Source organism: Mesoplodon mirus, assembly GCF_964341445.2.
Source record: "Mesoplodon mirus genome assembly, chromosome: 16".
Lineage (NCBI taxonomy): Eukaryota > Metazoa > Chordata > Mammalia > Artiodactyla > Ziphiidae > Mesoplodon > Mesoplodon mirus.
Window position 1 is genome coordinate 35,414,321 of NC_138992.1, and position 27,518 is coordinate 35,441,838.

A 27,518-nucleotide genomic window follows, 5' to 3' on the forward strand; every position below is an offset into this window, starting at 1 on the left:
TGACTTCTTTTCCTTCTCAGTAAAGACACTCTGGCCATTTCACAGCTCATTAGCACCTCCACCAGAAGGTAGGTGGTGACAGGGAGAAGAGGTGACATGAAAATCAGTAAAGTTTACTGCTTGTTAGCAGCTCTTGTAAAAGACGTGGGACAAGGGGTATGAAGCCATCATCATCATCAGGAACATCAGCAAGCACTTATTAAGTGCTCGTGTGCATGGTAGGAGTAGGCATAGCTGGGCATGGCAGTGTGATTTTTTTTTATTGATATTTTCATTTCTTTAAGTTTCCCTTCCATTAATTACATCAAATGATTAAGAGTTGTCTGGGCCATGAACACAAAGAAACTTACCTGTTTTTGTACTCCACTGAGTTGCTGAACCTTGATGATCAGTGAAGCAGTTCGACCCTTGTACTGAATAGTTCTAATAAAAGTCCCAGCATGGTCCACACTGAAGGGCTCTGACCAACGCCAATTGCCCCAGCCTTCAATACAGATGTGTAACAGCTGGAGAGAAAAACAACACTCGTCAGAATGCCAAAAGTGCCAACAAAAACTAGCCCTAAAATGAAAGTCTCATTGCTGGAAAACCTTCCTATCTGTAATATTTAGCATCTGTTTTCTTTCTAACCTGCATTATTCATCCGCTTCCAGCTTATTCAACCAGGCTAAGAATAGCAAATATGCCACATAGAGTCAATGTGGTTTTCCAGATCACATTTTAAACCTTCTTAAAAATAACTGTCCTATCAAATGGTAAAAGGCCTGTTGAACATTTGAGGAAAGACCATTTCATTCATCTGGAGGACCAGAAGGCTGAAATGTGAGATCAAAGAATCGTGGTCTTGGCTGATGGTTTATTCTTTCTTCTGGCTAGACAGTAATTAAAGCTAAATTTGGTTTGTAGCATTATTTTTGACCCTAAATTGCCATTCCTTATTTTTTCTTTTGATTAAGAACAAAACAGCAATTTGAAGATGCAGTTCATTTAATACAGTCTACTTATGAGATCACATATATCAAATTAGAAATACCTTTAACATTTTGAATGTGTGAGAAAATGTCTCTGTTCTACTTTTTTCTAGCATGTATTTATTGTTAACTTTTACCAGTTGAGTCTCCTGATACACATTCATATTTATTCATGCAGCATTGCCACTTTTGGTAATATTTAGATTTCTTTCATGGTCATCAAATATTTTCTATTTCTACTCCTACCCACTAACTGCAATTAAGTATTCCAAACTTAATTCCACTAACCGAACAAGTATTCTAAAACAACAATAATGACTGCTTCTTTAGGATACATATTTAAATGAAAACCAACAATGTTCTATATGATTACTAAGTATAAGGAAATAAAACCGACATTTTAGGAAAAAGATTTAGATATACAAACTTAATATTTTCCTTCATATAGTATATAATTTTTTAAAAGAGCTAACCAAAGACTAATCACATGAAACATTTTCCAAATTAACAGAATGAATAAAACTTTGAAAATATTATGTAAGAGCTATAATAATAGGCTCTTAAAATAAATACATTAAGGACTTACATCGGAATTGCCATAACAATAGAAGTTTTTTGATGGAAACATTATTTTTTAGTTTTAGCTTTGGGAGGAACCCTTATAAAGTACTTTAATTTGAAAATTTCCCAGGGTCACTGGTCATCACAATGTGATTTTTTTGGTGGAAAACTGAGAGGGTTTTTTTGTTTTTAAATATCTTAAAATATTTTAAAAAACTCTCCTATCTCATCTCCCTGCTTTTAATATGGCCTCACTCCAGTTCGTCCTCCATACCATCGCCAGTGATCTTGTGAAATCAAAAGGCTACCACTCAGATGACTTCTAAAAAAGAAGTCTAACAGCTAAAAAAAAAAAAAAAAAAAAAAATTCCTGGACAGCAAATAAAATACCTTTAGGGAAAATGTGATTTTATATACATTCTTCAACATAAAAGTACCAGAGTATCTTTGATGTTTAAATATTAGTTACAGGAAAAAAAAAAAAAGAAAAACAATAGTGGTGTTTGGAACCATTTCAGTTTTTTGTAGCAGCAACTGGGAATAAAGCTCAGGGTCCACACAAAACTAAAAGAAACAAAGAAAGTTGTTTTCTTTGGAGAGACTAGTAGCTGGAAATGACAAAAAAATAATGAGGTAAGGTACTTAAGGTCAAGCTCAGCTGTATTTTTCTTGAAAATTCCACAGCCTCTAAAGAAAGTTTTAATGTACACAATGTAATTTTAATTGAGGAGTGTTCATATTTGCATCTGAGCTCAGTTTTAGGTAGCTCACTCTGTGTACACAGCTTTTAATGACTGAATGTCACCAAGGAGTATGCTGGCAGGTTTCGCTTGGCAGCTATTTGTTCTCAAAATGTTGGCACATATATTTTCTTTGAATTATGAAAATTCAGATACATTTGGAATTAGTTCACACAGAAAAGTTAAGTGGGAGAAAAACATGACGTTTCTCCCCACACGCATGACCAACAGAATATTTGTAATGTTTGGCTTACAGTTAAAAAGCATCTAAATATCATTGGCAATTATATATATATAATTTAATAGGAAAGGAATGACATTCCTTGGAGAGAAAATCTACAAAAAGGAATTCAGGAGGCCTAGTGGTACTTTAGTCCTCCTTCCCATGGTGTAAGTGATTTGGGCACTAGACAGGGGTGCTCAGATACACCTGGACATCAAGTGAGGGTGGGAAGTTCTGTTCCTATTGGACCAACTTGCTCAATTTCACTGCTATGGGTACTGAAAAGTCTCCATTTAATAACAAATACTCATATACCTGTTTTTATTTCTATACCAAAGAAACTATAGAATCAGGCATAAAAAAGTGAAATTTGTGTTAGACTGCCTAATCCTAATGAGACTTCTTTCTATTATTCATCCAATACAGTTTTATTATTCAGATACTATAAGGAAGGCAATATGCTAAGAACTATAGAGGAAATAAAGACAAGAGCTTTGGTCTTTGTCCCACAAGGAGCTTAAGATTTTACAGGGAAAATAAGGCATGCATAACTAACCAACAAGAGGCATTATGAAAGAAGTCTAGAGAAGAGAGGGCTTGTTTAGGCTGCTGTGACTGGGAGAGCTTCCTGAAGCATTTGGGTCTCAGAGTTTGGGTAGGATTTCAACTAGTAAGGATGACAGTCATTTCTGGGCCAAGGGGACAATCTGAGAGGTGAAGCCAGAAGGTTTGCTTGGGGCAAAGTTAATAGTCTCAACTGGTTGGAGAAAAGGGAACATGTAAAGAAGAGTTAGGGATAAGGTGAGAGAAGTAGATCTAGATTGTGGCCAACACGGATGATTTACTAAGCTAAGGAATTTGTGCTTTATTCAGGAATTAGCCTTCTGTATAGATGAGCAATGTGTTGAAAGGATGGTGAGAGCAGCGTGTGAAGGTCAGGACAACTGCAACAGAATGAGAAACAGGAGAAAGGAAGCAATGGGCTTAGCAAAATATTACTATCCATTCTGCCTGGAGTCCAAGATATCTTTAATGTTCTCTTATCAATTTGGAAATTTTCTTTCCCCTTTTTTCTATTAAGTTTCCCTTACAGACTCACTTCCTTCACCACCTCTTCCATTCAGGCTTTTCACTCTCTGTGGCCTACTTAGCTAGTGTCTAATATTTTCCATTGTGGGGGAAAAACAAAGTCAAATGCGAACCACTCTTGTTTGAACTTTTCAATGGGAACTGAAACTAAGTATAAGGCAGGTTGTACAGTAGCCACACTCAATGGAAGGTCTCAAGGGGCTACATTTATTTTTTTCTAGCAGACCCTCCCACTCCAGAGCTGCACTGGCAGCAAGATTAAATTCCACTGAAGACCTCAAATGGGAGCATAGAACTTTCCATTCATTTTTTTGAATAAAAAATAAAACTTAAACTGAATTACTGATCAGGGGCTTGGGGATCAGCTCTCAGGACCACCCACAGGTACATCCAAGGGAGGATTCCTGAATCGACAGATTACAGAGGAAAGAAAAACAAGATGAAATCTAGGATAATAGGGTACACCAAGGAAGAGAAACAGAGAGGGGATGGTTAAGAAAAAATTTTAAATTGTATCTTAAATATAAATGAAGGTACCAGATACTTTTCTGTGAACTTTACTTCACTATTCATTTAAAAATTGTTATCAAGATGATTTCTACTTAATCAGAAATTGAAAGTTTGTCTTCAGAGTCACTTGTATATTTTTTGCATTTTACAGTAACTTACTGTACAGTAATATGTAATGTTCTATAAAGAAACTGAGAATTACATAACTTCAAAATATTTCTCCAGGGACTTCCCTGGTGGTGCAGTGGTTAAGACTCCACGTTCCCAAGGCAGGGGACCGGGGTTCAATCCCTGGTCAGGGAAGTAGATCCCACGTGCATGCCACAACTAAGAGTTCACATGCCACAACTAAGGAGCCCACGTGTCACACTAAGGAGCCAGCGAGCCACAACTAAGGAGCCCGCCTGCCGCAACTAAGGAGTCAGTGAGCATCAATAAGAAGCCCACCTGCTGCAACTAAGACCCGGTGCAACCAAATAAATAAATAAATATTAAAAAAAAAATTTCCCAATCCATTGTATTCTCTGTGGAAATTTTAGGAGTTCTAAAAAATTAATGTGAAATGCAAGTAAAATAAGCTACTGAATATATATATATATATATATATATATATATATATAAAATAAACATATAGCATATAATGTATATTTATATATATATTAAAGCTTAAGCATCATATTTGTTTTTTAAACTTCTAAACTTATATCTATATCCCAAGAGCTTAGTGCATTGTAGGCATTCAATAAAATATTTGTTGAATAAATGAATCAGGATTATTGAAAATAACCCAAAGTAGATATTCAAAACTTTTAGTGGCAATATTTGTGCATAAAATAATATCATAAAATTAGAATCAAATCAAAATATTCAGAAACAGTTCCTATTTTGAATGACCTTTCAATACGGGAGATTTGCTTTATGTGGATAACAATAGTAGATTAAACTATAAATCAATGTAATCCCTCAGATCTATAATTCAGACATTGCAATATTGATATTAAAGCATAAAATAGAGCCCAAATGATATACTAGATGAGCATCACGAGGGAAAATTAAGTTAAAATATTAAAACATTCTTGTCTATCTAAAATAATATCTGAAAAGCTACAGATCAAATTAAACAGATCAGTGTTAAACTGCTTGTTTGGAATGCAGAGGTCGAACTGATAGTACATTTCACACCAATAAACTAACATGAAAACAAAATAAAATATATTACTCATTATTCCTTTTTTTAAGGCAGTTGAATTTCAGGATGTTCAGAGTATCTGAAATAATGCTGAAAACCAGGTAGAAAAATGTCTAGATAATTGCTAATGCTTGGTGTCACTCTGATTCAATATTGGAACTCTCAGGACCCTATATATCCTTTTACTTTTATAGAGCACAACCTAAAAGAATGATAAAGTAGAAATAAGTCAAATTGAATTATTTTCTAGTGGACAGCTTGGACTCTTTGATGCAGTGTAGTTTGGAGGAAATAGGAGAAAGAAAAAGAAAGCTTTCCAAATCAACCTTTCAGGAGGTGATATAAGTCACTGTTATCCCACAAGTATCATGACACAAAATATGAGGGCTTGTAGGTTTTCTCTCAAGATTGTTTGAATTAAATGAAGGCTACAGATCAGTATAAAACAACCTCTTACAAAAGAAGGGAAACCTGGCACACTCACAAAATGTTAGAATAAAAATTGTCGCTGGAGGGTAATCCTGGTGTCAAAAAATCTAAGTTTCAGATACTCACTGGGCTCATCAATTCTAAACAGGAATTTATCCTGATATAATAATTATACATATGTGCAAAGATTTACCTAGATGTAGGTTTATTCCAGAATTGTTTTAATAATGAAAATTTGGCATTACTAGGAAATTAGTCAAATGAAATATAGTAAAAACAATAATAGCTATCAGTTGTTAGACACATACTATGTGTCAAGCAGTGGGCTGCTTTTTATATATTTTCTTATTAATTCCTTAAAACAATCTTATGTGGCAGTTGATTTTGTTTTATTTTATGGATGAAAAAGCAAGCGGAGTTACAGAGAGGCTGTGTGACCTCCCCAGGGCCACACTGCTGAAGAGGGTCAGGTATAAGATTTGAACTGAGGTGCGCTTACTCAGAGCCTCTCTTATACTCAGGATCCTCTCAAGCCATTGAGAAAAACTCACAGAATGAAAAAATGTGAACAATATTACTTAGCCAAAGATTAACCAGAAAAGGAGCATATTACAAAAAGATATGTGCAGTATACATCTCATTTTTGTAAAATAAACAAAAAGTATACATTCTTATTCCTAAGGGAGAGAATGGTTAGAAATATACCAGAATGCTAATTGTGGTTATCTGGGGGTTGTGGGGTTATGGGTTTTAAGTTTCCTTTTTGTGTGTGTTTTTGTGTGCTTTTACGTAATTTCCAAATTTCATACTATAAATATGTATTACTTTGCAATCAGATAAAGATTAATGTTATTAAAATGAAAAAAAAGTCTAATAGAAAGCATACAGAGCCTGCATTTCAAGTAAAAAGAAATTAGACATCTTTATTTTAAAAACTCAAATTCAGCTTCCTGCATGAAGTTTCCCCATTTGTCCTAGTCAGCTTTGCCATTTGCTCTGTTGGCACTTTGCTAAAAGGGTGACATGGGCCTCAGTTTATCTCTGAGGCCTCCACCACTGGCTCCTCACACAGGGTCTGGCTTGTTGTATACTTACTCACTTGATTCTTGGAGCAGTTTAATGTAATAATTTAAGGGTTTTTTCCCCTAGGGCAATGTTTTTTTTTCTTTCCAATTTAGCAAATATTCTTAGTATCTACATCTATTAAATGTTCACCATAAGCCAACTAACTGTACTATACATGGTGGAGATAAAGACAAATGAGACACACACACCGAAAATTCTCACAATATAGTGGGAGAGATATTTCACCAGAAAAAGTATAGCGCAAAAATTCATGAGAGGAAGGAAAAAATTGTTGTAGGACTCCAGAGGTATCATGCTTGGGGAATTTAAAAGATTGACCAGAGATTGATATATTTTACTTACCCAAAGGAATAACATGAAAAAAAGACATATTGAAATAGAATAAAAGATATACAGGACTGTTACTTCTGATAAACGAAAGCAGGTGACAACCTAACTTGGAGTGGTTCTTTCTGTACAAAATTGATGTCTAAAAACCACACTGATTGCATTACAACCAAGACAGTCATAAAAGTAGCAAACTATGGCTTCAAACCTTTGTGCAAACAACTTGTCAATGTAATTTGGAAAATTAACTTTATGTTATGAACTCATCAGCTTACATTCCTCTAACAGCTTTGACCATAACCCAAATGGAACCATTGAATTTTGACCCTGGAAAAGAAAGAGGCATGCTCGAACAAAAAACCATTGTTTCAGGAGGTCAGATCTTGCTCTCAGGCAACCAAGAGGCATGCGTGCAGATTCCTGGGGATGGAGGAGAGTTGAGAGTTAGGGAGAAGACCTGCCTGAGAGAGAGTGGTACAGAAAGGGAGGATGAAGAGGCAGTGAACTCTTAGGTCAGGAACTGCCACTTACCCTCAGAGCATCCGTCATCAATAAACACCAGGGATTAAAGCATTAAAGGCACTGAAATACAGTAACTGATAATTGTTGGGCTGTTAGAAATAATGCTATTAACTATCTCCCTGGTCTTTCTATATCTAGTCTTAAATAGTAAATTATTTATTTATTTATTTATTTATTTTACCACTGTATTTTATGAATGGTCATCACAAGACAAACACAGATGAAGAAAGAGTCAGGAAAAAAATAAACAAAAAACCAGTAGTTGTGAATGAGGGAAACTGTAGCTTTTTTTGCCTTTTGACAATTCAGGATAACAGAGAAGCATGGGAGGATGTAGAAGCTTTCACCTCTGTATAGTTGAGAATATTAGGAAATGCCAGCTGGAAAATGGGAAGTGGAATAGGAACTGACTTTATTATCTGGCCCTGTAGCTGGAGATACGAGAATAAAAATCCACCATCCCTCAAATGATAATATAGTATAACCAAGGGCAATTCATATGATACAACCATTAATAAATAGCAAAAGTGACATGAACATAAGCCATGAGACCTGTGAAAAGATACTGCAAAGCAAAGGAAAAAGCATATCATCTTAGAAAATAAGGGGAAGAGACTAGTTAATATAAATACCCCGTTGCAGAATTCAGGGGAGAGAAATCAGGAAAGGTTTTGGTTTTCTCTAAAGTATGCAAAAATACATGATTTCTATAGAAAAATTTCTCTGTAGAAAAATACTGAGAGGAAAGAAGAGTCTAGTATAAATAGAAAACAGCCTGAAGTTAAAAGAACTAGATGATATGAAAAGGAAATTACATAAGAAATAAATGCAAGGAAACAAAGAATGCATTTGCAGAATAACAATCTACACTGATGCAAGCAGAGCAAGTATGAATAATTACTATGGAAGGAAAACTTGAAAATCTTTATAATTGTGCAGAGCAAAAAGACAAATAGATGAAGAAATATGAGAGAAAATGTCATAGGTATGAAAGAAAAATGACGTATATAATTATTATAAAGAAAGAAAGAATGCTATTCATATATCTATTAATCTTCATGTTTTTACAACAGTATGTGTTACTTCATCATACAGTTTATGATAAATCATTTGAATTTCCATGAGTAAACAGGATGTCAAATGGCCCACATCTAGCAAACATTAAGGCTTAATCAATGTTTCAGTGTATCTATAATCAAGTCATAGAAACTTTTTAAAAATTAAAAAAGATTTCTCATAAATAACTACAATCTGTATTCCAGAATTTATTTATGGTCTTTCATTGTTCAGACATTAGTCTCTGTTCAGTCTATTATGGACATTTACATACTTAAGAGAAAAATAAGTTAAAAAAAAGAAGAAAAAGTAGGGTGAAGAGTAGTGGCACTTTTAATTTATACATTATCTACAAGACAATAGGATGCTTAATGGGTATTCTCTGCTAAAAAGTTACCTAAATTGAAATTACCTAAATTAGGGAAAAATAATTTACGTCACAACCTCACAATTTTTTTTTTTGCAAAAAGATTTAATAAGCAAATTCTCTCATATGTTAAAATATTTCATGCATAACTTTTTGGGAACATATTAATCATGAAATCAGATATAAATGCACACAGTAAAAAAAAAAAAAAGGTCATTTCAACATTACACATATCTATTGTTTTCATGTTTCTAAAGGGTATGGGCTTCCCTATATTTAAATGATATATGACTGATAAAACATGAGCTGTGACACTAATAGCTGCCTTAAGTCCAAAACTGTGTGATAATATTTGAGGCTGTTCATCCTTAATGCTACTATAAGGGGTTGAAAAGTAAAAATTCAGAGAAATTTGATATGTATGCTTATGAGTGTGTACAGAAGAGGATAGTCTGTCTATAAAATATGAAATAATTCACATTTTCTTTTTAAATAATTAGATAAAATAAATATAAACATTAACTGCTTAATTGAGTGACACTAACAGCCAGGAGATTTGGGTGCTGTGTAGACACTCTCTCTTGACAGAATGATAGTCATGCTCTTGGTTAAACCCAACTCTTCAGTGGAAGAGATAAGGGTATGTTGGATGGAAATAATAAAGGATACTGTAGGTAAGCTGAGAAATGGAAGCCAATAAGATAAGAAACTGGAGACACTGTTTGATAGTCATTCAGACCTGGATAAATGTTCTGAGTTTGTAAGCCAAATTGTCAGCTTTTGTTTGTTTGAAAATCAATTTTGACTAAATACAAATATAAACCATAGAGAAATCTAACCAAAATCTGAATAAAAATTTTCTTTTAAATTGTTCTTTTAAAATGTTCATTCATCATTTAGCAAAATTTAGTTTAATGTAAAATAGAAGACATTGCCAACATGTGTCCTAAGAGAAGATCAAGTAGTTCTATGCAATCTGTAATTTATTTTTAGTCATCATGGCCATTTAGATAATTATAATTGTTATCCCTAATTTTTAATTAGAAAAAAAGTCAACAGACGGATATAAAAGAAATCCAAAAATTTTACAGTTATTTATTTTCATTTAACTAAACTGCCTTGCCATACTAAGAAAACATTTTCATAAAGGTTAAATAAAGTATTTCATGGCAACTGCTGCTTCTTAGTGCCTGTATAACAAGAAACATGAGCCAGCCAAAGTTGTGCAAGTTGGTTTTCTTTCCCAGTAAGGGAATGTGGTATCTAAGACCTTGTCCTAACTCATTTTATCCCCAAGTGTAAGTCAAGCAAGTCAAATATGAACTAATGCCTGAAGGGAAGTCCCTGACTCCAAAAGTATGGATTATTTCACATTTATCTTAAAATCTGCTCTCAGAGTTCTTAAAATTCACTAACTTGGCAAGTCAGGAATTATCATGAGAAATGAAATAATTTCATAACTATGAAGTCATCCAACATTCCATGCATCTGACACTCATTGGGCTTGGCCATGTCTTGGGCATTATTCTGACCTTTAGATAATAAGCTCTTCAATATCCTGTTCAGCATGGAAAGAATTAAAAAGTGCCACAGTATAATAGGTATGCCATTGTCTTTAATAGAGTTAATGCTTTTGTTACACAGACTTGTGGTAACAGGTTATGATTAAACACAATCACATTCTGTACGCTGAAATCTTTATAACATTCTTAATCAGTATTTCCCATTACTTAAAAATGGCAAAATACCATGCTTTAATGGCCCAGCTGCACTCCCTTTCTCCAAGCACTCTGTATTAAAATTCACATTTAAAATTAGTTCAGTCAAGGACCTTTATGTTTAGACATCAAGAATTCACATTTGCAGAGCAGTAGCTCGTGAAAAGCCTTTGAGTGTCTTGTAAAAAGCTTAAGGAATCCTCAGTTACATTTTTCTCCAAAGCTGTATTTCAGTATCTAAAATGTATTGCCAGAGGAGGGACAGAGAGACCATTAGCAGCCCCAGCAGCCATTCCTCCGGGTGCTTCACAGTTGAAAGAATCCCCAGTTGTGCCCTTTCATGCAGGCTTGTAGAAAACTCCAGAAATAAGCCCTGGGACTGGATAAAGTGCCCTATCACAATCCTATCTTTGCCATTTCTTTACGACTTTAAAAGTCTTAACTAGGTCATACTGCAAACCATTTTTACAAAGAAACTTTGAAACATACAGGAAAAGGAAAACTCAACCCCAAACTTCTGCCTCTCATTTAAAGGGATTAAGTGTATTTCCCAACAGTAAATGAAGACATTCCAAATATCTCTATCCACTAGATACTTAATGACCAAAACTGTTAGGGCCCCATTTACTGGTGACTTCAACAAGGCACAATAACCGTCCTCACAGAATGTAAGTGTCCTGGAATCTCTCAGGAAACTGAAAATATTTTAAGAGAGAAAGGTGAAGAGACCGAGTCTACAGTCTACTATTTTGCTGTTTCAATGACTGCTTAGAACTAAAATAAAAATGCAGTTTATGGTGACTGGATAGTAGGCCTCGGGTACTCAAATGGAGTCAGTGTTTACAGAATATTTTGGATTAAAATCCTTGCCAGATGGTCCCAAGAACTGTTTACCTCACTGTTGATTTTAGCTATCTTAATGTCAGCAACAATAAAAAGAAGCTTGTTACTGCCACTGGGGAGCAAAGGCATACAATCCTTCCTCCCTAAATGGAATTGCTAGTTGTGGACAGCTGTGCCCTACACAACAGCAAGGGTGTTACTGTAGTTTCTGGGAGTCTATTTCCATGATTAGAGAAAGAGACAATATAAGGCAAATTTAACTTGAAATAATGTCTACTTTAAATCAATAATATTTGGTAATTGTACAATGTACTTTTAGTTTATGATAAACAATAAAACTTCTTCAGAGTTAAACACAAGCAGGAAGAGCTGGACATGCATGTGGACCTGAAATTTGGTCTCCTTTGAAGTACACTGCTAGTCCCCTCCTGTAGCATTTTCCTATTTTATAATAGTTTTCATCAGAGGCCACTGGGAGGCCAAAGGGGTAGAGGTGGGGGAGACCAGGAGCTACTCCTAATTACAAGTCCAACTGCATTGACAGCATACAAAAGCATACATTTTGAGATCAGAGGATCTCTTTTTGTGTGTCTATACAATACACATAAAAGCATCCAATATGATGCAAAGAATGCTGTTTACAATGTTCATATTGTGAAAATAAGCTTTTAAATCTATGTTCTTGAGAAATGTCAGATGTTATGAGAAATCTCAACATTTATTTATTCAGTGAACACTTATCAAATGCCAGTTATGAGCAAGATACAGAATTAGATACTGTGGCAAATCACTTTTTTATTTTTGTATTTTTTTAACATCTTTATTGGAGTATAACTGCTTTACAATGGTGTGTTAGTTGTTGCTGTATAACAAAGTGAATCAGCTATATGTATACATATATCCCCATATCCCCTCGCTCTTGCATCTCCCTCCTACCCTCCCTATCCCACCCCTCTAGGTGGTCACAAAGCACTGAGCTGATCTCCCTGTGCTATGCGGCTGCCGGGTTTTCAAGTCCATTCTCTACGTCTGTGTCTTCATTCCTGCCCTTCCCCTAGGTTCTTCAGAACCTTTTTTTTTTTTTTTTTTAGATTCCATATATATGTGTTAGCATACGGTATTTGTTTTTCTCTTTCTGACTTATTTCACTCTGTATGACAGACTCTAGGTCCATCCACCTCACTACAAGTAACTCAATTTTGTTTCTTTTTATGGCTAAGTAATATTCCATTGTATATATGTGCCACAGCTCTATCCATTCATCTGTCAATGGACACTTAGGTTGCTTCCATGTCCTGGCTATTGTAAATAGAGCTGCAGTGAACATTGTGGTACATGACTCTTTTTGAATTATGGTTTTCTCAGGATATATGCCCAGTAGTGGGGTTGCTGGGTCATATGGTAGTTCTATTTGTAGTTTTTTAAGGACCCTCCATACTGTTCTCCATAGTGGTTGTATCAATTTACATTCCCACCAACAGTGCAAGAGGGTTCCCTTTTCTCCATACCCTCTCCAGCATTTATTGTTTGTAGATTTTTTTTTTTTTTTTTTTTGGTACGCGGACCTTTCACTGCTGTGGCCTCCCCCGCCGCGGGGCACAGGCTCCGGACGTGCAGGCCCAGCAGCCACAGCTCACGGGTCCAGCCGCTCTGCGGCACGTGGGATCCTCCCTGACCGGGGCACGAACCCGCATCCCCCGCATCGGCAGGCGGACTCCCAACCACTGCACCACCAGGGAAGCCCCTGTTTGTAGATTTTTTGATGATGGCCATTCTGACCGGTGTGAGGTGATACTTCATTGTAGTTTTGATTTGCATTTCTCTAATGGAAAATCACTTTTTTAAAAGCCTTTTTTTTTTACACTGTTGGTTATCAGAAAATTTTATTTTATTTTACAAAACTAGCATAATCCTGAGACAAAATAAGGAACAAAAGTTCCCTCAAACAGGCCAACGAACAAACAAACAAAAAAAACTATAGACTAATGAATGAACACAAATGCAAAAATATTAAGTGGAATACTTCTAAATAAAATCTAGGAGTATGTTTAAAGAATAAATGCTGTGTTCTGGTATTTATTTCAGGAATGCTGATACAGTTCAATATAAAGGGGTCTGTTAGTATATATTGCTCATTTCAACACACCTACAGGTCAAAGGCAGCAAAAGTGATCATTTCATAGTTCAAATATAATCAAGTTTTGCTCATGTTGAAAACACAGCCATAGCCTCCTAACACATTTAATGTGGAGACAGAAACTCCTCAGTACACAAGGTCCTCTCCTCTCTCTACAGGCTCATCCTGCCCCGACCCCGCCCCTCCCTGGAGTGAAAAGCCTCCTACTTCTTTTCCCTCTTTTTACTTTCAGCAAATACCCACTACAACCACATCTACATTCACACTCATCCTCACTCTCTCTCTGGTCTCAAAGCAGGAGGAGGCTTTTGTGGTAAGTTAAAAATGGCCAAAATTCTCTTAGCAACTCGCATCAAGAGGTTAAAATCTTGCTCCTTATCCTTCGGATCTGGCCTCACCTTGTGATGTGCTCCGCCTAGTAGAATATGGCAGCAGATACTGTGAGAGTTCTGAGCTTAGGCTCAACAGGCTTTGCAGTCTTTGCTCTCATTCTCCCAACTAGGCTAGCCTGCTGGAAGGATCACATGGAAGAGAACGCTAGCCAGTGGTCTGCCAAGTATCAAGTATGTCGGTGGGGCAGTCTTGGACCACCCAGCCCAGCTGGCCTACCATGTGAGTGCAGCCTCATGAGTGAGCCCAGCTGAGATCAGCAGGAGAACCTCTTAACTAAGTGCACCTAGATTTCTGACCAACACACTCATGAGCTAATAAATTTTTTAAGGTCACTAAAGTTTTATGGTGGTTTGTTAAGCAGCAATAGATATTTGGTATAAACCTCATTCCATCCAGGGTCAATTCTTCCTCTTGTGGTCTGGATGCCTTCTTCTTCTCCCCTTCTGGGACCTGATGCTGTTAATCATTCTTCCTCTCTTCTGCATCACCAACATATCTGCTATTTACTTCTGCTCGTATATGAACATGCCTAAGGTACTTTAATTTAAAATCCTTGCTTGACCCTGCAGCTTTCTCTAGCTAACACCCAATCAAGATTAAAAAAAAAATTCATGCTCATTCTCCCTATTTCCTCACCTCCCATCCATTTTTCAACCCACTCAATCTGATTTCTATCCCTATCTTGCCACTGAAAATGCTTTCCTTGAGCTATCAGTGACCTCCCAATTGCCCAATACAATGGTCTCCCCAGTTCTTGCTTCACTCAATCTCCTTATGGCATATGACACTGATAATTCTATCCTTCTAGATAGTCTCCTTGGCTCTTAGAACACGATTATGTCCCAGTTTTCCTGCCATGTCTTGGTTTTCTATCTTCCTCTTCAATGGATCCCATTCCTCAGCCTAACCCCTAAATTCTATGGGGTTTAAATCCTTATGGCAGCTCAGCCCCAAGACAGCCCCAATGATCCATGTCTCCTTTTATTTGTGCCTTTGTGTAGTCCCCTCCCACAATGAATAGGGCTGATCTGGACAACCACTAGGATATTACAGAGATGATAATTAATGACTTCTGAGCCTAGGTCATAAAAGACACCGTGGCTTTTGTCTTGTTCTATCTTGGATAACGTGATCTGGGGGAAGCCAGCTGCTATGTCTTGAGAGTACTCAAGCAACTCTTTGGAGAGATCCTTGTAGCAAGGAGCTGAGGACTCCTGCCAAGAGCCATATGAGGGAGCCATTTTGGAAATTGATCCTCCAGCCCAGTCAAGCCTTTAGATGACTGCAGTTCTAGCTAATGTCTTGACTACAGCCTTATCAGATACTCTGAGCTAGAACCACCCAGGTAAACCACTCCCAAAGTTCTTGGCTAATGAAACCGAGATAATAAATGTTTGTTGTTTTATTTACTGAAGTTGTGGGGTAATTTGTTAAACAGCAATATGTAACTAATACAGAGTGTGGTACCGCAAATGGGGTACTACTGTAACAAAAGCCTAAAATGGGGTGGGGTGGGGCATTGGAGCAGGCCTGTGCACAAAAACCAGAAAGACTTGAGAGTATTGGTGAATATCTAAGGTGCTTCAAAGATACTATTAATTGAAACTTGATGGCTTAGAGGAGGCTGCCAGTGAGGAAGTGAGGAAAATGTTACTGGAAACTGGAGGAAAGGGGTTTCTTGTTATGCAGTGGCAGAGAGTTCAGCAACACCATAACCTGCAGTAACATGGAAAGCAGAAAATGTGCCTAATAAACCATGTGATCTAGCTAAGGAGATTTCCAGGCAGTGTTGAAGTGCCTCCTGGCTTTTATCTGATGCTTATATTAAAGTCCAAGAGGAGTGATGCACGCATGAGGAAGAACTGTTAGATAAACAGGAGCCAGGACTTGCTAGTTTTGAAAATTTCTAGCCTTCCAGATGGAAATGATGTTAAAAATCAAGAAAGAGCTTCCAGGCAAAGATCAAATCCAGGACACAGCCAGGAAAGCTGGGTCTAGGGAATGAAGCTAAGGATGTGGTTGTAAAATTCTCTGTTAAGATCTCAGAAAGATCTAAATTGGTGTCTCAATGAACTATTCAAACAATAGGGCTTCTGAAACACTTAAGGGTGATGTCCCCCAGCAGTGTGGGCAGAATCCCAAAGCAGAGAAGGAACTGTCTTTAAGAGATGTGGGTGTGATTTTGTCCACAATGCTGAACCACAGTAAGATTAACAAGAGACCTACAGTGTTCTTTAAAGAATTATACTGGCAGAAACACTGCCAACTTAGACTGAAAGAGACAAAGACAGTACAAAATGTAAAGGGGCCTTTAAACTTTCATAATTCAACTGGTAGAAAGCAGGCTGAGAAAACTATGAGGAGCAAACAAAGGATACTTTTCTCATGGAAAAGGATGGATGACATAGAGGCTTGAGCCAAAAGCCCAAAGCCAGGAACCATGGAAAATTATTCCCAAGCAGCAGTATGAATGATTACTGATTAAGAAAATTCCAACATTACCTGTTTGGATTTCAGAATTTCTATGGATCAGTAACTCCCATGTGTCTCCCATTTTCTCCTCCTATGAATGGGAGTATCTATAATAGTTATCCTATGCCTGTACCACCACTGTACATTTTTCTACAGCAAGAGCTAACTAATAACATCCTCTGATGTTAGCACTCTTTTCTTGGGCATTCGTGTCTATTCCCACTGCTACCTAGGCATTGATGAGAGGCCAAATCTTTACCTCTAGCCCAGACTATTACATTCAATTTGCCTATTCAACATGGCCACTTGGAGGTCTGGTTAGAAAAGAGAAAGGAAAGGAAAGGCACCTTTGGATACACAGAGCTGAGTTCTTTAGTAGGCACCTTATAAATGTAATTTCATGGCATATTCACAATAACTTCTTAATTTTGCAGAAGAGGAAGCTGAAGCTCCAAGGAATTACGACACCGTCCAATTTTACACAGCTAAAAAACCTTAGGAGTGAAATCCAAGTATTTACAGCTTCAAATCTGTGTTGTTTCTAATATATCGTTCTTCCTGCCTCCAAAGTAACCTAAAACTCAAATGTGTCCAAAATGGACTTTAGGGACACTGTGCTGTGCTCTCACATCTGCCCCATTCTCTGTATGGAAAACATTGTCCTCCTACTCATTTCCCTGTTGTGGCCAAGTACAACACCACCAACCTGTCCCCTAAGTCTGAAACCTTGGAGTCGATCCAGGCCCTTCTCTTCCATGGTCAATTACCAAATCCTGGTGATTATAACCTCCAAAATATCTTCCAAATGGATCTCTCCCTAAGAAACCTTCTCTTAGCACGTTAAAGATTTTGTTCCACTGTCTATTAGCCTCCACTATATATAAAGAAAAGTCAGTAGTTATTTGAATTGTTGTTTCCCCTATAGTTTAACTCTGGCTGCTTCAAGGTTTCTCTTTATCTTTGGTTTTTAGTAGTTTCATTATGATGTACCTGGGTGTGAATTTCTTTGAAACATCTGTTTGGAGTTTTTCCTGAGCTTCTTGGGTCTGTAAATTTCAGTCTTTCACAAAGTTTGGGAAGTTTTCTGAGATCATTTCTTTAATTTTGGGAGCCCCATTCTCTCTCCTCTCAGTCTCTTATTACAATTACTCATATATTAGATCTTTTGAAATTGTCCCACAGGTCCCTGCTGTTCTATTCATTTTATTTGAATCTTTTTTTCCCTCTCTTCTTCAGATTTGATGATTTCTAGTGATCCATCTTCAAGTTTACTGACTTTTTTCTTGTGTGATGTTGTATTTTTATTGCTAAGTAAAAAATTACCACAAATTTGGCAGATTAAAACAACTCACATTTATTATCTTACAGTGTCTGTGGGTCAGGAGTCCAAGCAGAGCTTAGCTGGGTTATCTGCTTATGGTCTCACAAGATTGCAACTGAGGTGTCAGCTGGGCTGCATTCTTATTTAGAGGTTTGACTTAGGAAGAATCCGCTTCCAAGCTCACTCAGGTTGTTGGCAGAATTTATTCCCCGGTGTCTATATTATGCGGGCTTTGACTTTTTAATGACCAGCACTGGCAGACACCTGCAGGTGCTGGTGGCTTCCCACAGCTCCCTGCCCCATGGCTCTCTTCATAGGCAGCTGAAACATGGTAATTTGCTCCTTCAAGGCCAGGAGGAATGTATGTATCTCTCTCTCTCCTCACAAAAGGGCCCAGTCTCTCTTTTAGTGCTTTTACCTGATTAAATTAGCCCATCTAGAATCACCTCTGTTTTGATTAACTAAAAAACAACTAACAGATATAGAGAAATAGTGGTTACCAGTGGGAGGAGAGAAGGGGGAAGGGGCAAGATAGGGGTAGGGGATTAAGAAGTACAAACTACTATGTATAAAATAAATAAACAACAAGGATATATTGTACAGCACAGGGAATATAGTTAATATTTTATAATAACTTTAAATGGAGTATAATCTATAAAAATTTTGAATTACTATGTTGTATACCTGAAACTAATATTATATTGTAAATCAACTATACTTCAATTGAAAAAATGTTAAAAGATCAACTAATTTAGAAATTAATTATACCTGTAAAATCCCTTTACTGTTGCCATAGTTGCTTTAAAGTACAATATATGCCTAATAATTCCAACCTCTGTGTCACATTGGTGTTGGAATCTGTTAATTATCTTTCCCTTGAACTTGAGTAACTTTTTTTTTTTTTTGAGATTCTTGAGATCTGTCAAGTAATTTGGAGTCATATTGTGGACACTGTAAATGATGCTATGTTGTGGACACTCTGGATTCTCTTATAATTCCTCCAGAGTGTTAATATTTTTAACAGGTGATTAATTTGTTTAGAGTCAAACTAAAACTCTTACACCTGGGTGAGTGGCAGTGCAGATTAATTCAGTTCTTTAAGCCTTGGGTACAATCTGTTTTCAGTCTGCCCCATGCATGTGTGGTTCAGTAGTAAGCAGACAGGTGGGCCAAATTTCAACATATTATTTCCCCATTCTCTGGCTTTCCATTTTCCAAGGTTTTCTCCTCACTGTCTAGCAGCCTTGGTTGCCTGAGCTCCTTCACCTGGTACCTTGGGCCAGAGAGACAGTGGGCCACCCCTGCACTGCTACGACTGTGGTTGCCCTCAAAGCAAAGCCAACAAAAAATGGGTAAATCGTTCTGTGCAGACTACCTGCTTGAAGATTCTATTCACCTCCAAAATCTGCCTGCCTTTGTTTGTCTCCAGAAGTAGTTGTTTTGTGTTTTGCTCACAATTTATAGCTGTTATCCACAGAAAGATCAGTCTGTTAGGCATTTTCACCAATCTCTGACTTCTACTCTGTCTTGGCTCAGTTACTATAATCTCTCGCACTCCTGGGCTATACATTGATGCCCATACAACCCTCTGCATGTATTCTCAGCCTCCTCTAGACTGTCTTCTCAACTACATGACGGCAATCTTTCCAAAATGCAACTGTGATCCTGTGGCAACTCTACTTAAAATCCTTCAGTAGCCAAAAGCTGCCCATCACATTTAGTTATATCTCCTCAAAATGGACAGCCAGGCTCTTCAGAACATAACTCCTCCAAACAGTGGTGTGTTGGAGCTGGCTCATACTTGTTTGTGAAAAAGTATTGCTAAATACTCAGGAATCTCATGAGCTGGTTGTTAAATCATTGGTAGCTTGAAATCAGCTATGGTAGGAGTACTTACACCATGATAATCAGCCAACCCTGCAAATCAGGGTACTCCCATCACCACCAAAGAGCCAGTTTCCTAGCATGCATCTCTTCAGCATGGCATGCAAATTTATGCCTGAGTTTATTCTGAACAAAACCTGAATTCCCTTGAACATGGCATGCTGCCTGCCTGTCTGTCTCCCTGGTTCTGCCTCATGTGCACAGCATACAAGGGCCCTCATGGCCTTCATCTACTTTACTGTCTTGCAATTCCACACATGTACTCTACACTGTAGCCAAATTAGTCAAGTCCTACCATGCCATGTTGTTTCATGCCTCTGTGGCTTTCACACATGTTGTTTCCTTTACCTGGAACCGCTTCCCCACTGCCTTTCCCTGACCTAACACTTATGCAAACATGAAATTTCAGTACAAACATGCCTTCCACTAGGAAGCCTTGGCAGATTCCCCTCCTCATGTTAGGAAACATTTTCTTTGAGTTCTCATTAAGACCATGTCCATATCCAGATGCAGCTGATTGTACTTCCTGGTCCTCTTGCTCTTCTTCCCTATGGCTAGTGTTTTAATTGTTACCCATCATTTCTCCCTGTCTAGATGCCACAATATCCTCATAGATATAGATCATGTTTATAATAATTTGTTTACTTTTCTGACTCCCTCATCAGACAGTAAGTTTCTTAGAAAAATGTACATATTTAATTACACACAATAGGCCACAAGAAATGATCATTTATCATTAAAAATGAATGGGAGGGAAGGAGACCAAATAAGCAGCTAGACAGAAATAATGGCAGAGAGGAGGGCTTGTGAGTAGACCGAGGCAGGCCTTGGATGCCAGATAATTCGGGTATATTTAATAGATGATGATGGAGGCTGTAAACATTTTTGGACAGGAAAGTATCAAAACATTTAGGAAAATGACTCGAGTTGTAGTCTGCAAGGTAGACTGAAGTGGGGCAAAGATGTAGCTAAGAGAATAATTGATAAAAACTATTGCAATAGTTCATAAGAGAAGCATTAAAAGTAACCATTCTTGATATATTGGGTTGGCCAAAAAGTTCGTTCTGGTTTTTCCATAGCATGCTATGAAAACCCAAATGAACTTTTGGCCAACAATGTCATTACACGTGCCACTGTTCTAATTAGCATTTGAAATTCCTGTCTTTTAGTCTATATATAAATATTTTCAGGGTTTTTACTTAACTTCTCTCTGATTTAATAATCTATATCCTTTATTTTAAAAAGTTGAGAAGTATATAAAAATGTAATACATTGGAAAAATACCACCTTAAAAAAATACACCATTCAGAGGCAACCACTGGTAACATTTTGACATATCTTCCAGTATTTTGACATATTTTCCAGTATTTTTCTATGCATTTATTCTTATATTGTTAAGATCATATTGTATGTGTAGAATTTTATGTTCTGCTTTTCTGACTGACATGATATGGTGGCACTTCACCTTCCTATGTAAAAATTTAAAGGTCCCATAAAAGTTCATCTCATAGATATGCCAGATTTTACGTACCTATTTCTTTAAAAGTGAACATTTTGATTTTAGATGGTATAAGTCAAATTATAATAAACATTTTTGTGTATAAACCTTTGCTTTAATTTGGATTGTTTCCTGAGAGTAGATTACTAGTAGGAGATTTACTGGGTCAAAGGCTATGGCCATTTTAATAGCTATAATGCTTCTTATCAAATTGCTTTCTAGAAAGGAAGTATCAATTCCATCTGTACCTTCAGTGCATAAGAGTGTCTTTTCATTGCCCTTTCTAAGCAAACTGTGATATGCTGTGTGCCATATAATAGTAGGGGCGAACATCTGACAAATTTATCGGTTCGAACAGTTTTGCCAACACAGAATATTTACCTGCATCCCTAAGTCTACTTTTAAATTTTTTAACTTGTGACTGTGGCAACAAGAAATGTGCTCATTCTCTAGGTATATGTGTGCACATGCACTATATAAATGGATATGGAAAGAGTGGTGACTGAGTGAGAAATGACAGTCTAGCCAATAAAATTGACAACTGGCTGGAATTTCCCTAACATAGGTAGATACTCAAAAAACCATCACTTTTTCTTTAGGCAGGAGGAAAAATGATCAGATCTCACTTTTAAATATTTTTACATCCAAAAATAGAGAACTGCAGAACTTCCTGTCTATATGGGCTGAGGACAAGAACAATATAAATATTTTACTGTTATGTGGTAAGCACAGGTTGATTTTATAAGTGTTAGATTTAAACTATTACCTGTCATTTCATAATTTCTGAAAAATGCTACCAAGTTTTCAAGTGATGGGAATCCCATTTAGATCAGAACAAAGACAATTTTATGTCAAACCTTTAGTCTCCTGAATTTTGTCCACTGAGAGACCTGAGAGCAGGGGTTGGCAAATCAGGCATGGCTTGTGGGCCAAATGTGGTACACCACCTATTTTTGTATAGCCTGTGAACTAAGAGTGTTTTTTACATTTTCAGATGGTTGAAAAAGGTCAAAAGAAGCATACTAGTTTGTAATGTGTGAAAATTATTGAACTTCAAATTTCGTTGTCTATAAATAGAATTTTATTTAAAAAATTTAAAATTTATGTCACACTCATTTAAAATAAATTTTAAAATTTATTTTAAAATTTTATGGCACATAGTCAAACTCATTTGTTATCGTTGCTTTTGTGCAGAGTTGAATAGCTCTGAGAGAGGCTCTAAGGCCCTGAAAGCCTAAAATATTCACTGTCTGGCCCTACACAAAAAAGTTGGCCAATCTCTGCCTGATGAAACTAATGTCTGATTTACATTTTCTTCCCTAAATCTGATTACTTTGATGAGTATTTCCCAGGTGCTCTGCTGCTCTTCCAAATTGATTCTTACCTTGTTGCATTTCGCATTTTTAAATATCTACCATTTTCACAAGCTTATAAAACTTCCTACTATATCCATTTTGGAGCAATATTTTGTTATTTTCTATAGCTCTGTCTAGAGCTCATTTCCACCTTGACTGATGGTTTGATTACTAAAATTAAGTCACTCGTAGTAAGAATTCTAAAAAAAAAATGTGTAATCTATAAATTGGGCTTTTTTTGTGTGTGTGTGTGGTACGTGGGCCTCTCACTGTTGTGGCCTCTCCCGTTGCAGAGCACAGGCTCAGCGGCCATGGCTCACGGGCCCAGCCGCTCCACAGCATGTGGGATCTTCCCAGACCGGGGCACAAACCCGTGTCCCCTGCATCGGCAGGCGGACTCTCAACCACTGCGCCACCAGGGAAGCCCTAAATTGGGCATGTTTTGAGGGTAAAAGCAAATGTAATTCCTTACATACAAGATAGAGGCATTCCTTTTTCAAGCAGTTTAATTACCTAACAGTGCTCTCTCTTAACCAGAAAAGGAAGTTAACTTAGTAACTTGAACAGCCTACACACAAGTCCTACTATGATGGAAGCGCCACTAAAGTCAGTTTGGCTAAATTAAACAAAGCTTCCCTTGACTCTGAGCTGCATATACTGCCCATATTCTGGGGAAAGATTCCATAAACTCACATATCCAGTCCTTAGATTCAACTTCATATAATGTGAAGCACTTCTCAGTAAAGAACTGGTTACTGTTCTCGTCCAACCTGATCTGAAGTCTACTGAATTGGAATATATAAGGGCCCTTTATGGTGGCATATATGACTGTTCAGCTGAATATTTTCAATTATTCCCTAGGAAAAAGTTTTGTTTTTCCTTTGTTCGCTTAGGCAAGCAACTGTTGTGGGATATCCAGCATTTTAAGTGATTCTGCCTCAGAGCATGTGTTAGAAACTATAAGGAGAGTTTATAACATTTCAATTCTAAAAGGTTTTTCAGCTTTGGATTTCTGGAATTGGTTGTGTCCATATTTTTTTCCATCCTGTTGGGACTTACTGTTGATAGCAACCTCCTGTGTGGTTCTAAGACATGCTGACCTCTTTGAAACCTTTCCAGGTGTCATTGCCACTTTCTTGATCTCTGCAATATAAGCTACATTGTTTAGTGGAGTTAAGTTTTCTGAACTTTAGAAATCCTCCCTGAGACTATGAATTGAGTAACACCCAAGGTAGCATAAACATGCAGACACAAATGTTCCTAAAACCAAGCCTGCTGGGCAGTGCAGGATATGACTTGGAGTCTGGAAAAAGGAACAGTTTGCTCACTTGTGAGTCTATGACTACCTCCAGGTGCAGTTTGAAGCTAAGTGGTTAGCTTTTCTGATCCTCAGATGTAACCTCTCATTAGAACACAGCAGAATTTGCAATTGTGGGTGTATGGAATTCCATGAAGACCTTCTGGGCCCATTAAGACCTGTCTGGCTTCAGAGGGTCGTAAAACACACTTCTTTACGTAGCATAGGTAGCTGTAGTAAAGAGACACCTTTTACAAATACGATCTAAGTTTTAGTCTAAAGATTATAATGACTGTAGCTCATTTTAAAATTTGTATCCAGAGGATGCAGTTACAAATTAAAAAGAGGAAAAAAAAGTTTAATAGACACCTGTCTTATGTTTCCAGTTTGTCATTAAAAGGTTCTTATTGTTTTTGGTTCTTAAAGCTTTGCAAGGGTTCATACTTGTACCAAGAATCCCATATTAGTCTAGCTTTAAATGTGGAGTATTATACCAGTGATTTCTCAGCCCTTCTCTTAAAACCTCACCATTTGGCTCTCCTAACAGATGAGTCATGCTGCCAAAACCTAGAGGAGTTTGACAATGTTGTGGAAATAACACTATATTGAGAGTGAAAAGACATGGGATTCAGTCCCATTTCTACCACCATCTTAGCTTAACATTTCTGTCTCCTTACCTATAAAATATGCATAACAAAAAGTACAAATCACACAGGGATATTATGAAAACAAGACTAGTAATAAATACAAAAAGACCCAAGTGCAGAAGAGTATAAATATGAAAGGTATAGTGTGGCAGTGGTTAGCCATTCTTTTTTGCTGTTTATGTCCTTCCCATCTAGAAACCGTACATCCATAACATGAAGACTACTGTTCCTCCACACCCCTGAGCCTTCTGTTCTTACTATCACCCTTCCCATCCTGGCTCCAGTCTCCAGGGAATCTTGAGGGTCACTGAGGGCCATGGTAGTCTATTCAGCTTAAAATGACTTGGAAGGGAGGTAAGCTTCCTCTGCTTTGCTTTTTATTGGTTAAGGCCTGCAGCGTGTGTGTATGAATGGGTGAAGTGGCTACAGGTACAGTATACGATCACACATTACTGCACCTTCTCAGAGGTTTCTTTCCCATCACTACTAGTTCATTTCTGGGAATGCAATGATCATAGAAGCCTTTCGAAGCTCTAAAAGGCTGTACAACATGGATTGCCTCTGGGTGGTTGGAATTATAGGTGGTCTTTTTCTTTTTCCTTTTTTGGTTTATATATCTGCTCTATGTTCTTACTTTTACAATTAATAAGAAAAAAAATTATTTATTTTTGAAACAAACCAACCAAGCAACCAATTGTCTTTTAATGATGTTATAAGGGGTAAACAACCAAACGACTTAAAAACTCGCTTACACAGACATTTCTCAAAAGGAGGATTAGAAAATAAGGGCACGGGCTTTCCTGGTGGCACAGTTGTTAAGAATCTGCCTGCCAATGCTGGGGACACGGGTTCGAGCCCTGGTCCAGGAAGATCCCACATGCTGCGGAGCAACTAAGCCCGTGTGCCACAACTACTGAGCCTGCGCTCTAGAGCCCGCAAGCCACAACTACTGAGCTCATGTGCTGCAACTACTGAAGCCCACGTGCCTAGAGTCCGTGCTCCGCAACAAGAGAAGCCACAGCAGTGAGAAGCCCCTGCACTGCAATGAAGAGTATTCCCCCTCGCCACAACTAGAGAAAGCCCACGCACAGCAAAGAAGACCCAATGCAGCCACAAATAAATAAATTAAATTAAATTAAAAAAAAAAAAGAAAAGAAGGGAATGTCATTCATTCTAAAATACAAGTGCAATATCATATCATATGAGACATTTTTGTAAGAACGTTTATGAGAAAAGGAGGTATGATGCCTTTATGTCCTGTTAGAATAACCAGAATTAAATAAATAGACTTAAGAAGAACTGCACTATATCTACTTTTCCAAATTTTATACTAATAGTGTGGCAATATGATGAAAAAGCAAGTAAGAAATCAGAATTGAGCTACTGAAAAAAAAAAACAGCTGAGGGTGTAACATATTCTAAAGCTGGTCTATAGACGAGATGGGAAAACTCTCTAATCTAATGACTTTCTTTTAATCATAAGCAGACAGTAGTTTCCTTATTACCCAGAGTTTTAGAAACACATTATTCTTGAGAGTACTTCCTAGGATTTCTTTTACCCATTTAGGACATCATCTTTGTATTTAATTCATCCTCAGTTATCCCTGCAGGGCACATCCCTCTAATTATTCCCATCTAAAGTGACAGGAAAATGGAATTATACTACTTGGAAAACAGACATCCTTTGGTATGTCTTTTCTCAGTGCTCCCTTGGGCTTAGTCTGTCATTGCACTCATTTTGTCACAGATGGTGAGCTGTCATTGGAGGGCAAGGACTAAGACTTCTCTGCCTTTGAATTCCCAGTGCCTAAGACATGACTGGCACGGACTATATACACAGTAAGAATCTGAATAAACAAATGAAAAATAATACCCAGCATACAATGTTTATAGTATATCAAGCACTATTTTAGTGCCTTGTACATATTAACTTATTTAGTTCTCATGACCCTATGAAACAGGTACTATTATTATCCCCAATTTACATATGAGAAAACTGAAGCATGAAAGCAAAGCGAGGTAATTCAGAGCCAGGATCCAAGCTGATGTACTCTGGCTCTAGAGTTCAACCTCATAATCACCACACCAGGCTCCCTCAAGAGCACCTACGCTGAACAGGAGAACGTCCACTCCAAGAGGAGCATGGGTACACTGTGCTCCCTCCTCTAAACATTTCTGGGTTTCTGTCAGATGTAGCCATACTGTGCGACCCCGTGGGAAACTTAAAAAGGGAAATAACTAGGCACAGGCACACAAATGCAGAAGAAATGAATCCGCAACCTTAAAAATTGCTGTGTTTGTAAGGCTGTTTCTCAAATACCTGTGGGGATTTGTGAGAGCGCCAGCTGTACTGGTGACTATGGAGACTGGCCAGCAGAATATTTTCATCAGTATCCACCTGGCCAAACCGCAGTGTCTCCTGTGTGTCATTACAGATCACAAAATGGCTGAAGACCAACTCCTCTACCTCAGGGCATTTATTCTGAAAGAAAAAGAATACGAAAGCCAATGTGCATCAGATTAATTGCAAGATGTTTGGCAGCTGTCTGCCCAGTGGCGATTGTTACAACACAGAAATACTAAAAGATCTGTTGTCATTAGCTCTGGTATACAAAGTATTCTATACTTCCAGGATAAGCACAAAAAATACCTTAAAGAGATCTTAAATGTTCCAAGAATATGTTTTGATTTATATTCCTGCAAAGTAAATCATACACACAGAAGAGTAAAAGAACAATGAGATCCTTCAAACTTTTAACATTTTTAAATGAATTAACATGCTACAAAGAATGCTGTACTGGGTAGCGCACGTTTTTGAGCAGAGTACCACAGGCTAGAATTACCATGTTCCTGGCCTTATAAACTTGACAATCAAGACCAATT

The 27,518-nt window shown here is 37.3% G+C and overlaps 1 protein-coding gene across 9 annotated transcripts in view; it reads right to left on the minus strand.

Moving 5' to 3' along the window:
• The window catches only part of VPS13B (vacuolar protein sorting 13 homolog B), a 791,361-nt gene that overhangs the window by 62,653 nt on the left and 701,190 nt on the right, over positions 1-27,518 (minus strand). For all 9 annotated transcript variants that reach the window (XM_082600778.1, XM_082600779.1, XM_082600780.1 and 6 more), the window contains 2 exons: positions 26,956-27,117; positions 351-506 (listed from right to left, as the gene is read on the minus strand). In XM_082600778.1, the coding sequence (XP_082456904.1) occupies positions 351-506; positions 26,956-27,117 (318 nt within the window). The remainder of the gene's footprint in view (positions 1-350; positions 507-26,955; positions 27,118-27,518) is intronic.